This window comes from Lissotriton helveticus, chromosome 9, assembly GCF_964261635.1.
Source record: "Lissotriton helveticus chromosome 9, aLisHel1.1, whole genome shotgun sequence".
NCBI classification, from domain to species: Eukaryota; Metazoa; Chordata; class Amphibia; order Caudata; family Salamandridae; genus Lissotriton; species Lissotriton helveticus.
In genome coordinates this window covers 930,250,570-930,264,961 of record NC_136070.1, presented here as the reverse complement: position 1 = coordinate 930,264,961, position 14,392 = coordinate 930,250,570, and the positions used below count along the sequence as shown (strand labels likewise).

General features: G+C 42.3%; 1 protein-coding gene across 6 annotated transcripts in view; it reads right to left on the bottom strand.

The window, feature by feature from the left end:
* LOC144782023 (cytochrome P450 2G1-like) overlaps positions 1 to 14,392 on the bottom strand; it is a 701,349-nt gene that overhangs the window by 291,067 nt on the left and 395,890 nt on the right. For all 6 annotated transcript variants that reach the window (XM_078661140.1, XM_078661139.1, XM_078661142.1 and 3 more), the window contains exons 4-5: positions 11,549 to 11,698; positions 10,277 to 10,437 (exon numbers count right to left, since the gene is read on the bottom strand). In XM_078661140.1, coding sequence (XP_078517266.1) covers positions 10,277 to 10,437; positions 11,549 to 11,698 — 311 coding nt within the window. The remainder of the gene's footprint in view (positions 1 to 10,276; positions 10,438 to 11,548; positions 11,699 to 14,392) is intronic.

Genomic DNA, 14,392 nt, shown 5'->3' with positions numbered 1-14,392 from the left:
TCCTTGGATATGTGACCGGTTTTGTGAGTGGCTGTATAGGTCAGCAATTGGCTGTGTAAGTGGCTGTATGGATCTGTAAGTGGGTGTGTGAGTGGCTATATAGATCTATAAGTGGGTGTGTGAGTGGCTGTATAGGTATGTTTCAGGCTGTGTAAGTAGTTTTCTGGATGTGTGAGTGGCTGTATGGGCCTGTGAGTGTGTGTATGAGTGGATATGTGGATATGTCAGTGGTTTGTTAATGGCTGTAATTGTCTGTGAGTTGGTGAGTTAGTGGTTTTGCAGGTACGTGATTAGCTGTATGTGTGTGTGATTTGATGTGTGGGTCTGTAAGTGGCTGTATAGGTCTGTGAGTAGGTGCAAGAGTGGCTATATGGGGCAGTAAGTGGGTGTGTGTCACTGTATGGGTCAGTGAGTGGGTGTGTGAGTGGCTGTGTGGGTCTATGAGTGGGTGCATGAGAGGCTGTATGGGTCTTTAAGTGGGTATATATGGCTTTGTGAGTGTGTGAGTTATTTTGTGGGTGTGAGTGGATGTGCAGGTGACTGAGTGAGTGTGTATGTGGATGGCTGTGTGGGTCTGTGAGTGGCAGAATGAGAGTGTGGGTAGGTGTCTGAGGGCCAGTTGTATGACTGTTTTTTGCAGTCACAAATGGAAAATTGGCCGGCTTGTGACCGCAAAATAGTTATGTGCAATGTGCAAACTCTATTTTGGGAATCGGTCACCTTACAAGACTCACGTAATAGGGTTTGCGACTCGCTATCAGGAAGGGGTGTGCAAAGGGCGCCCCTTCCTAATAGTGCGTTGCACTTCTATGTACAATTGTTTTGTGACCGCAATTGCGGCCACAAAACACACACAGTTTACCACCTGTTTCAAAAAGGTGGTAAGCCAATCGCAAACAGGAAGGGGTCCCCACGGGACCTTGTCCTCTTCGTGAATGGCAGCAAAAATATTTTTTAGGGGTAGGCAGTGGTCCTACCGATCACTGCCTACTCTTGAAAAATGAAACAGAAATGTTTAATTTTTCTTTTTTAAATGCTTCCCAATTTCATTTAAGGTAAAGGGGCTGCATTAAAAAAAACTGCTTTATTTAAAAAGCAGTCACTGACATGGTGGTCTGCTGACCCCAGGAGGCCACCATCCTGTGAGTGCTGGCCATTCCCAATGCGTCGCAAATTGTGACCTGGTTCATGAATATTAATGAGGCAGGTTGTTTACACCCCCATTGGGAATCGCAAACAGTGTCTGAGACACTGTTGTACATTCCATTTTGCGAGTGGAAAAACGACGCAATTTGCAACTCGCAAAATGGAAAGGTCGTACATCTGGCCCTAAATGTCTGTGGGGGTGTGTCAATAGCTGTTTGAGAGACTGTGTCAGAACGGAACCTTGCCTGCCCCTTTATCCAACAAGAGTGTCTTTCACAAAATATCTACCCAACTGGAGTACTTTCTATTGGTTAATTACTAAGTGCTCCCTCATTGAGTAAGTGTCCAGTGCGTATTATACACTACATAAGCGTAATACATGTGGCAATGTCTCCTGCGACCTTGCATGCAGTTCGGCAATGTGATTGTTCCTTGTGCGTCTTTATCCAGAAATCTGGATAGCATGAATCTTCCAATGGAGAAGACAACGAAACTACAAAGAGGTAAATCTCCACCAAACAAGTGTACTTCCTCTTAACAATAAAGAAATAAGTGATTCATTTATTTGGTGGTAATGTCCTCATATTCCTTGACATCAAGAACGCGCCACCAAAGTCAGCAGGAAATGCACTAGGGGCCTTTGGTAAGTTCTCCATCAAACTGTGCATAATTCTAAGGTGGACGGGTGGGGCCAAACGGACGGAGCTTCCAGATGATTTTGCACATATACATACTTGTAGTAATTCAAAGGGAGAACTATGGACTCTGCTCTCACCAGGAAAGGACAAAAAAAACCTAACCATCACAGTCACTACAGATTGTGCTCCAATTGATCAACAATGCATTTACCTCCACAAAGCATTTCAGGTCATCTTTCAATGAGGAATTACTTAGAAAACACACTTGCTTTGCCTTTGGCAAGCCCAGGATTTTTTTACAGCAGGGGACGGAGGCTGGGCCGCTTCCTTCCAGGGCCAATTTCTGCTCTGAGGATACCATCCCCAGAGCCTGGACAAAACTTACTGGGGGCCTCTTCACCTGACCAATTTCCACCCCTGGAACCCCATCCCCCATGGCCTAGCCAAAACATATTGGGGAAGGGGGGCATGCGTTCCCCCATTCTCAGGCCAATTTTGGCCCCAGGGACCTCATCCCCCAAGGCCTGGCCTCTTCCTCCTGAGGGCCCTGGTGCTCACCAAGGGCACCCAGTCTGCTACATTAGGGATGGCGGGGGGATCCACAATTTTTCCGTAGTCCCGGACACCTCCCTGCCTCCAGTGGAAGCCGCCACTGCTCCCACACATAGGGAGCAGCAAAAAATGCTGTCCCTGCGTGTGGGAAAAATTTGTCATCTGTTTTCCTGACTCCCGGGAGTAGAGTTTTGTTTGCTCTCACTTGGTGAGAGCTGTCAAAGTTGCATATGTCCACCTCCATTTTAGATATAAAAATGCATGCCCCTGGGACCTCGCCCACTCGGGGGCTCCACTACTACAATGTACAAGGAACAGCGCTTGCTATTTTTTCACTTTTTTCACAAATTCATGAATCACGCCAAAATTGTAAAAAAAAAATGCTTTTTTGCCCTGGTGGGGTCCCTGGGATACTCCAGCACCAGGGCTACGGGGTCAGGGTATTCCTGCCCTGACCCCTTCCCTTTTTATTTAGCTTTTTCTTTGAGATTCGGCTGAGACAGAGACACAAAATGGTTGCCAACACTTCTTGGTTGTGTGTTGGCAGCCCGTCAGATCTCTGCATGAGATCAAGAGGATTTGCAAAGGGTTCTCAAATCTAGAGATACAAATTTGCTTTTCTTTTAACATCTCAAAAACTACTGAACAGATTGTTACCAAATCACAAAAAGCACTCTTTTTTGGACCAATTCTGTCCAGTGGTTCGAGCTGTAGTCATGTTCAAAAGCCCTAGGAGAATTAACATGAAAAACATACTTTTTTCGACCCACCCTTTTTCTTGGCTCCAGCTTGACTTATCACCCCGACATTTACCATGCACAATTAGACACAGCAGGGCAATTTTTGAAAACTTTCGTGAAGATTCATCAAACTGCCCCACAGTTACAGGTAAGTAAAAAAAGTCTTTTGCTATGGAAACTAGGTCCTAACTAGAACTACATACTAGCGACCGGCAATAACTTTGGCCCCGTTGGAGGAATCTTCACGATATTAGTGCACACCTGAGTTCAGTTGCTGTATTAAAAGTTCAGGGGTGATTCATCAAATGGAGGACGAGAAAAAGAGGGCTCCCCCAAAAAAAGCATTTTCCCAATGCAGTTCCCCATAGGGATTTTAGGCATGACTACAACCCGAACGGTATTACACCAGATTTAGAAGAAAGCTAGATCTGAGTTCAGAAAGCGTGCTTATTTTGAGTTGGTGTAAATCCGGTCCATAGTTTTTGAGATATAAATGGAAAAAGAAATAGAGATATCTAGGGACGTGAATACTTTGTGGTGCTTTGCGCATCCATGTGCCAACAGCACTTGAGTGATTGGTTGGCAGCAATCTGAGCAGAAAGTTGCAACCACCATTTTATAAATCGAGGAACGGCTTTGGGAGGTGAAAATCAATCAACAAAGTAATAGAAAGGTTCAGAGTAGAGGTACCCTGGTCCCATGGATGCAATGGAGGGGTCTGTGAGGAACTCCTAATAGGTGAAAAAATGTTCAGGACCATTTTTTTCATGTGTGAGGATTCGTGGATCTGTTGTGATGATCAAAGTGGCCCTCTATTGGACTTAACAGCACATTCGCAAATTTGGCCAGCACTTAAAAAATATATATGCACTCACTCAAGCAGTCATACATCTAATCATAAACCCAGTCAGACACTCTCACACCCACTGACAGACCCACTGAGACACTCACAGACCCACTCAGACACTTATGTATCCACTCACAGTCCCACTTAGACACTCACCCACCCACTGGGAGACCCACTCAGACACTCTCACACCCATCTAAGGACCCTCTCAGATACTCATGCACCCACTAACGCACCCACTCAGACACCAACTCTAACACTCACAGATCTACAGAGATGCTCACACATCCACTGATACCCCCACTCAGACAGTTATGTACCCACTTACGCACATCCTCAGAAACTCACACACCCACTCAGACACTTATGCACTCACGCACAACCCCACTCACACACTGAAACACACCCTCAGACTCACTCAGATTCTCATGCACCCACTCACACACCCACTCAGACACTCATACACAGACTCACAGACCCACTAAGACACTCAGACACCCACTCACAGACCCACTAAGACACTCATACACCCAGTCACAGACCTATTCACACACACTAAGACACTTAAAAACTCACTCAGAGACCCGCTAAGATACTCAGACAACCACTCACAGACCCACTGACACTCACACACCCACTCACAGACCCAATAAGACACTCACACACCCAGTTACAGACCAATTTACACACACACTTACTAAGACACTCACAAACCCACTCGGGGACCTCATAAAACACTCCCACACCCACTCACAGATCCACTCAGGCATACACACCTACCCACAGACCCACCAAAAACACTAACGCACACAGTCACAGACCCATTCACACACTCACACACCCACTCACAGACTCACTCAGACACTCACACCCACTCACACTGGCATCAGTGGCCCTCAGTCACACCAAAGACCAAACTTAGCAGCCCGATAAAAATGTTTGCTAGTACCCATGGTCTAGGGTGACCATACATCCCGGATTTCCGGGGACAGTCCCGGTTTTCAGGGGACTGTCCCAGTGTCCCGACGCTTTCCATAATTTTAAATACATGTCCAGGTTTTTGGGACAAAACGTCAATTCAGCCAGCAAAGGAGAATTGAAAGGTATACTTTCCTTAAATAACTAACCTGTTTCAGTTGACATGCTGCGGCAGAGGTGAGACAAGGAGGCGAGGAGGGCAGGGGGACTCAGGGTAGAGGCTATAAGTCTTGCCATAGCTAATGTTCTGTAAGCGTACCATGTGCATATATTTTAGATTATTATTATTATTATTATTATTATTTTTAGAATACTACGCAAAAGCAAAAATGAGGACAGGCCAGACATCGAAGTAAGGTTGAAGGCTTTAGTTCTACTTTTATGTTTGGCCTGTTCTGGTTTTCGCTTCTCATCTTCTGGTCATCCTGCCTTCGTCTCGCTTGCTTCCAGCCTTAATTTCATGACGTAGATTACAAGAAACTGCCTGACCACTCGCCCAAGTAGCGTCTACGCCTCACTCGCTACTCTGAGGCTGTGCACCCCGTCTGCCTCAGGAACACAAGCAGTTCCAACCGTGACAGCTCTCTCCTCAGCGTTAATTAAGTATATCATCAGCGTTCTAAGGAGGCTCCCTGATTGCTCCTATCACTCAACTGACAACGCCACACTGGGTTGCCACTATAGTATATCACCAATTCTATTTCACATACAGCATTCTTCTCATTCAAAACAGTCTTACAGCACATAACTGTTCTTCCTTTCAGTGAGGGCAGCCCCAGGGCATGAGTCGGGGGTGGACACAGGTACACAGCATCCACCAACTCTTTTCACAGGGTGGACGCCGTCCCCCCTTCCAGGAAGTTGGGCCCATAGAAATATGCGGAATGTGTCACGGTGTAATTCTCAGACACCGGGACACCTTCAGCAGCACCTGCACATTGTCTGCTTTTGATTCCCAGCAGCATCATATAGGCAGCGAGGAGTTTTTTCCCCCTCCAGCTGGGCCGAAGGGAAGGGGCCATAAGGCCTTCTTTTGTTTGAATTTCCTGACTGGTGGTGGCTGGGAACCTCACACTTAAATGTAAATGCCAAGGAGGGGAAACAAAGCCACACAACTTGTTATCTCTTTACAGGTACTTAAGAGAGGCAGCTTTTGCCTTTGTTCAGTCCCTGTATATAAGAGATGCATGCACTGTAAGAATGTCAGATGTGTTCGACTGGCCCAGTATTTACACATATAACTATTTCAATAGCACTATTGTATTTCTTTAATAGCGCTATGCAACCCAATGCAGGGTGTCAGAGCTCTTTACATAACATACACATTATACATTGAGAATATATCCTGTACATGAGTAAAACAATGTACAAGATGAGTTACATGAGACAGTGAGGGTTACAAGGTGTAGGAGTCACATGTCCTTGATACCTCACTGTGGTCTTTTAGAAGGATTACAATTTATGAACTGCAGGTAACAAAAGGGATCTCTGTGTTAAAAGCAGTAACCCACTTGCCTATCTACATAAAATTAAAATCTGTCATCTGTGTGTTAGATGATGTGCTTTGTAGTAGACCCATTTACCTTCTCTACTACTTTGATTCAAATCTGGGACTTCACAAAACACAGATCTCTCCAGGAAGTACATTAACTACCAGAGTTATCTCACCATTCTTACTGTTCCCTGAGATTTACTGGGCACCTTCACAGCAGATGCCTTAACCCAATCAAATATTTTAAAATGTAGACTTTGCAACCGATTAAGCATAACAGATCTACACTACCATGCTTCTCCTTGTTGCCAATTTCTTTGTGGCAGGGTTTAAATAAATAAATGTATTAGTTGAGCACAGATTTTGTGCCAGGATTGCGCCACTTTTTGGTACAATCCCAACCCCAAATCTCATTTGTTAAATCTCATAATGGGCTTGAATGTACTCCTGATACACCTGATAAACATGTGTGAGCTCTTAATCTCTGATATCACTTCTTGTGATGTCACGTCCAGTGAGGTCACTTCCTGTGATGTCATGTGCAAAGCCACTTGTCGTGACATCATGCGCTGTGATATATTTGAATAGTGGTCCTTAAACAGGACAATGGTGAATAGGATAAATATAGACTAGAATCAGTGCTGTATTGTGAGTGTCCAGCTGGACATTCAATTTAATAAATCAATTGACGTTATTGATTTATTAAATTGAATGTCGGGCTGGACACTCGCAGTATAGCACTGATACTAGCCTATATTTATCCTATTCACGATTGTTCTGTTTAAGGACCAGTGTTCTAATATAAAACTATCACCCAAGGTCCTTATCTACCTTTTGGGTTCCCGTGTTTTTTTAAAAATATCATGCGCTGTGATGGCATGTATCATGATTTCACTTGCATACTGCCTAACTCGGTTAGTGCCCCATCCTTCTTTTTTTAGGACTTGTGCCCTGTGTAGCCCAGTCTCCGCACCTTGATGAAAATGCTTGTAGCAGACAGCACATGCAGACCAATGACACAGAGCGTTAACGGAACAGGAAAAACCTCCAATGTGAGCACTGATTAATAATAACATCTCCTGTGCTGTAGAGCGATGGCCCTGACAGTTACGATGTAACAATACAGGGGTAGATTTACAAGAAAGTGACGCATCTGTGAAGATGCATCACTTTCCCTGCGCCACTTTGAGAATCTTTTGCGCCACGATGGATGCCCCGTATTTACAATACGGCGCACCATGGCGCAACAATTGTCAGAAATTCTAACGCATCTGTTGACGCAAAAGTCATGCATTGCTGGAGTCGAGTCGCAAGCATGACGCAACTCCAGCAAAGCAGGGTGATGCCTATCCTCATTGTGTTGCGTCACTCCTTACACCTGCTTCAAGCAGGCATAAGAATTTGACGGAGTGGCGTCCTAGAAGTGGTGCAGTGAAATCTTGTAGATTTCACTGCGTCACTTCTACAAGGCTTTTTTGAGTTGGAACGCCCACCCTGCATACATTATACCTGACGCAGGTATAATGTGACGCAGGGCTTTACAACGTGACGCGTCTCCCTAGATGCGTCACGTTGTAAATGGGCCGCATTTTTATGGAATATGGCCAATGAAGTCTTGGACTATACATTGCCTAGTCACTTTGATTGATCTTCGAGCAGTGAATTGCATCAAGGTCAGTCCGTCCTCTTCTTACCGATACGCTGGAACAAACAGTAGAAGGACTCACAGCACACTGATGGAGTCAATAGATCGTTTTTGATCGGCTGCTATGGAAAGGGGACTGGTCCCAACACCAAACATTATTAAATAACACGGCCAATAGAAGGGGCGCAAATGTGAGAATTCAATACTGTACAGTCTATAATAGCACCAAGAAGCAAGCCTAGCTAGTCCTCCACAAAATGTAATTTACAAACAATGAAGGCGCACAGCACAGCAGATATAGTTCTCATTCTCACAATGACAAAAATAAAACATAAATAAAGGCAAAGATAAACTGTATTGAAGCAAAAACAACACTAGTTGTAATCGTTGCTGCTTGAGGCATAATGCCTAACAGAGCTCCCATTCCCTTGAATGTTCAATTATAATTAATGTGACAGAAAATATAAAGTGTATGTCATTTGTAAACAACCTTCATAAGATTCAAAGAGCTCAAGCCTTCAGGCGAAGGTTAAAAAAAACTCAGTTCAATTTTCACCAAATCAGTACTTTGCTGATTTCGATTCTGTAAACTATCATTCACGTTTCTTTTAATTTTCACCATCATTTCTTAACGATAAACAACTTGTCTTTCTTGATCAAACGTCAACACTGGGCTAACCCAATTACAATCATAGCAACGTCTGTTAGTCAACTCTATGCATTTTGGGACTAATGTCCCCATTTTCAGGACAATTAATATTTGCTTTAACAGCATAATGTATAATATAAAACAAATAGTAAGTAAGAAGTGTCATTCTTAAAACATTATTCCCCCTTCTATGAAATGACACAGATAAAACACTTCAAACCTAAACAAATGTCCTCTAATTCGGATGCTTTTTTGTTTTTTTTGTGCTAGAGTGGCCAATCTTTGGAAGCCATTATACTCTGTGTTAATATCCCATCTCACAGTTCAGTTAGTTTTGTTTTAAAAGTATTTTTCCCTATTAATATGCTCATATTGTTTCCACTTTTTATGAAACCAAAGCTCTCTTTTTCTTTCATTGAAGTTCTTGAGTAAATTGCGTCATTTTGCACTGAGGGCCATTTCTTTCATTTAGTTGTCAGCCTCTTTACAAAACAAACATACACGTGACACTAATAGATGTCAGTGTTTGCCTCCAGTCGCTTTCAGCAGAAACTGCGTCATTCGTGAACAAATGTGTTTCTTCCCAGTCCTATTCTCATTCTTTCACTCTGTTGTAGCCACTTTCCCATCTGCACATGAGTGAATTCGGCTTGGTCAAGTTATTTTATGTTTTTAATTCCTTCTTAGTGCATTAATTTTTTTTATTTTTCACAGAGGTAAGGTTGTTTAATGATTGGCTATGTATCTCAAGGTAAATAAGATGATTCCACATTTCTTTACAATACGTTGGTAAAGAGGAAAAATTGAGTAAAGTCTACGAGGACCAGGTAATGAGAGCACATGCCACAAGTTAGAGAGATTAAACAAATCAACGCAATTGTCAAACATTATTTACACAATTACCTGATAATTTACAATGGTTGCAAATTTAATTGTGTTCAGTTTGTGTAGGTGGATGAGCTTCACCCAGGGGACTAGCAGGTGTAATTTAACTTTGAGGGGACACCGCATAAAGATATTAGCATGCAAAATGAGAGATCTTCAGTGTCCGTTAAGAAATGTGGAAGGATGTTAAGGAACCTCAGTTTCTTCGGGAGGTCTTTCCTTATGGCTATTTTAATTGTCTCTTAGTAGAGGCCTGCAGGTTAGACATCTACCTAACATGGTAGTCGTTCACCAAGAATCCTTGTACACAGCGTAGCACCCCACCCCTTACCACTTTAAGCCTTGCTCCCTGTCATAGATCACAGTGCACCCTCTAAAATTAGGTGTTCATCCTCAAAAAGCATTTGTAGTACCCTGAAAAAAAGAATAAAAGTCCTGTAAATTTCAATTCTGGGAGATTATTTAAAGCATATCTATACCCAAGAGGTAATTTAACTACATCTGCCTGGACCTTCAGCACTTTACTTCCCATGCTTACCAAGAAACCAATCAAGCGTTCTCCTGTGTTAGAAGGTGTATAAACATATCTTGAATCAAAATGTAAATTATTGGAAAAAGACATTTGAAAACGAAATATTACCAGTTGATCTTATGATCAATGAAGAAAAACAGCTCCTACAGTGAGGCCCTGAATTTTTCCATACCTGTCCAATAAAAGAACGGATGAAAAGGAAATATTTATCAACCGCGTGCAGGATCTGCTGGAATTTCTGATCTTTGTAGTCGAAGCGCTCCCCAAACATAACAGCGCAGATGACATTGGAAACCGCACTCTGGATGGGAATCATTGGATCAAAGGCTTTTCCTATAAGGGTAACAAATTGACAAAAATTTATATTTTTATTCCAAGACCACTGTCACAGATCAGTTTTGAAACTGCATCCAGATTCTTCCAGAGGCATAAACCAAAATTCCCAGACTTGCACTTACACCCAGCTGCAATATGTTTATTTCTGCCAATTCTAACCTGGCAAATTGTGTTATCTCAACAGCCTTTTAGACATAGCTTTCCACTGTAACTTCCATCTATCTACATAGGGATGTGTTCAATGCTGTGTTTGACCCATGCATTATCTGAGAACGACAATGGGATTCAACTATACTTTTCTATTCTATAGGGGTTTTCCTCTTTCACAGTGGTCTGCAGTATTTTGGACTAGCTCACAAGAGTCAGCAGGACCTTATAGATGATGTGACCGATCTGTGCTTTTCAGCCTTGCTTTCCATTCCACATTACAATCTTCAGTAATTGGAGCGTTTAATGCAGGTTCAGACCTCGTCTATCCCAGTTTGGAAACGGATCCCTTCTAAGCAAAAGCGCATATATTGAACCCTCAGAGAGATTTCTTTGAGGTTTCATCTGGTCTGATATGTCTAGGACTCCCTTCATGCAAATTGCAATAGTTCAATACAGCGTTTATCATGTTGGACACTGTTATAGGTTACTGCGTCCTCGAACACCATTTCACAGTTCTTGCAGAGGAAGGATTACCTTTGTTTGTTTCACTAGCCACATCATATAGCATTACATTATAAAATAATTGTCTGTGGCATGTTATTCTGTTTTCCCATGGTATTGCTGCCAAATATTTCTTAGCTTTTGAAGGGATCTGCCATTTCTGTGTATTTAGAGGTCCCCTCCCATCGCCCTCTGGCACCCATGGGGTTAACTTGTACTTTTGTGTCTTGTCTGTATTATCGTTTCTTCGTACACCAATCTGAGACAGATCACCTATACCTTTGATCTATTCTCTAAAGTTCCCTAATTAGTTATGTGTGCACTCTCTTGATTATAACAATAAAAGATCCAAGCACTCCGTAATTGGATGGTATCTGGGTTCTGTCCACATACATCCTTTTATATTCGTATGTACTACGCTTGTAAATATTTTCCACATTTTATTTTGGACAATTACCATCAGTGTCTTTTATATCCTTGATAAGGTGGCGTGCCTCTTCCTGCACCCTCTCCTCCATGGATCTCTTCCCCATCCCGAAGTTGCGCAATGTACTGACGGCAAATCTACGCATTGTCTGCCATTCTACTCCATTGTTGTTAGTGATGCCTGCAAAAAAAGGTAGGGACTTAGTAAACTCTTGTCAGGCAACATCCCGCTGAGTTCTTTAGAAGGCATGTGTTTCAACCACTTGAGGAAATCTACAGCTAGGTCACCAACACTGATTCATTGTCAGACTATGGGCTTCCTTAGAGGTGGATTGCCATGTAGACCTTTTATCACGTAGCTACAATCTAACCAGTCCAATGTGGTCCTGGAGTTTTAAAAAATCACTGTTTCACGTGGCCTGTTGATTTTAGCAGTGGGTTTCCAATGCCATGTAAAAATAGTTTTTCTTGCCTGGGCATGGCATGCTTGAAAGGCAAGGCCAGAAAAATGGTCAGTGTCCATGTGTGTGGGGGAAAAACTGTGTGTCAGCAATATTGCCCTGAACACAAAAAAAAACAACAAAAAAAACTTTGGGGGGTCTGTATTTGAAAATGTAAAAAAAATGTGAGTTAGTTTATCTTGCCGCTCGGTGTGGTGGCAGGCATTGAAGTGTAACTGTAAGTAACTGAAAGTGATCTTGCAGTTTTACTCAAAGCACCATCATTCAAAATTCCCTGCCTAACAGGGGAATATACCCTGGGTAGGTGGCTTTAGAGCTGGTACACGCGGGCTTTAACAGCTAATCAACTCACATGCCAAAGTTAAAATGTTCCTCTGAATTCTTCAAACATTTGATTGTTTAGGATTATGGGTAAATACAGGATTCAGGAAATTAGCTTTTTACCTCAAATCTCTACCATTGTGGAGCAAGTCCTAATAATAAGAATCCTCCACATTTGCATTCCCTTGAGAAGTGCATCCATCATTGGCACTGTTCGAGGTGGTTTCTGTGTTTCTGCGTATTGTGGGAACTGGTGCCCTGGGCTGCTTTACTAATGTACCACCTTCAGAGTATCAGCTTCAGATTTTAGCACTTGGCCATCAGCGTAGTCAAGCAAAGCAGCCCATGGTTTACAGTGGGAGTTGGTGTGTGTCAGACACTGAGAACTTAGCAACACAGATAATAACAATAGATCAATGTCCATCCAGTGCTTTTACTTTAAAAAAGTGCTTTTTCTTAAAAAAAAAAAAAAGACAAGTAAATCAATCTGTTCACACAGCTCAACACTACACAAAAATATGCAACTGCGTATAAGGAAATCCTATGGAAAATAATATGATATTCACAATACAATACACTCCATACAAACCGACTTCCTATTGTGTTTGGTACAAGGGCGTTCACAATATCTACATCCTACTGTAGGTTTCAAAAAAAATTCTCAGTGTACTAACTTCAGCCTTGAAGAAGAGCTATTACAAGGTAAGTGGTGAGGAAATTGTAGGAAAGGATCATCTTTGGGTGGTGGATCCACAAATGTTTGCCCTATTTGTTTAGATCCACAAATGTTTTCCCTATCTGTTTTTGCCGGCTTTAGAACACTGTGCATTTTAACCCTGCTACCCAGCAATACAGTGCCAGTGCTCTTTCTTTAAACATAGTTAAATCCGCTCAGTCCTAATTGGCATATTTAACTTACCTCTATGACTACTGGACTGCAGCACCTACTTGTCTAGGTCTGAAGCCATATTTGCACTGCCACTAGAATGGCAGTGCAAACATGACTTCAGGCTTTCCACTGTAGCCTGACTGTATCTGTTGCCTTCCTACCACTGTAGTGTAACAACTACAGTTTGACCTGTCAAAATAAACCCCTGGCAGATAAAAGCCTTGGGCCCAATTCACAGAACTAACTTAAGACAAAATCCTAAACTTACTACTTTTGGTATTCACAGAAGTTAGGATTTTGTCTTAAATTTGTCTTAAGATAGACTTAAGACAGACGTAAGTTAGAATTTTGTCTTAAGTTTGTCTTAAGTCTGTCTTAAGTTTGTCTTAAGACAAACTTAAGACAAAATCCTAACTTCTGTGAATACCAAAAGTAGTAAGTTTAGGATTTTGTCTTAAGTTAGTTCTGTGAATCGGGCCCCTTCTGTTTAAATACTAAGTCACCTCTGTGTAGGCCTTGTAGCCCACAAGGTCGGATGCATACCATTTAAAAGTAGGATACATAGTAATTAAATGTTAACATCTCCATACAGTGAATCACACACACAAGCTATTTTTCAGCGTGGCAGGCTTTGCTGTTCTGTCGTAGAAATCCAGAGTATAGATTAAAATTGTAATAGATAATTAAACAACTATTTTTAATAGCTATTTTCCCATTTCCATAGTATCTTATGAAATTACAGTTCTTATTTGGATATTCTTCAACGACACCTTAACCACTATACTATGGAAATGGGAAAATAAAGAGAAGAAAATAAATCTAAACTACTGGAGAGTTTTGATTGATATGAACACTTATATTCGCAATTGTTGCTCAGGTTTTTAAATTGGTACTTTCTTTCTGTTAAAACTTGCGAGCCAGGTGAGCTTCCCGGTTAGACTGCAGCCCTGGCTTTTGTTAGCGAGTACTTGCATACATGTGACCCTTCTTCAAAGTTGGTCATGTGTCACTGGATGCAGATGTGGCCAAGGGCAGACAAAACATCCTGCTCCGGCAGCTGTAGGTATCCTTGCAGGGGTCTTGATCCAGATTTGATCCCAACCTGGAGGGGAACTGGCAAATAAACACTCCAGCCCTGAAGCTCAGGTATTTTCTTAGGCACCCTGATGTGTGACTCTTAGTCCTGCTCTTGAGCATTACTGGC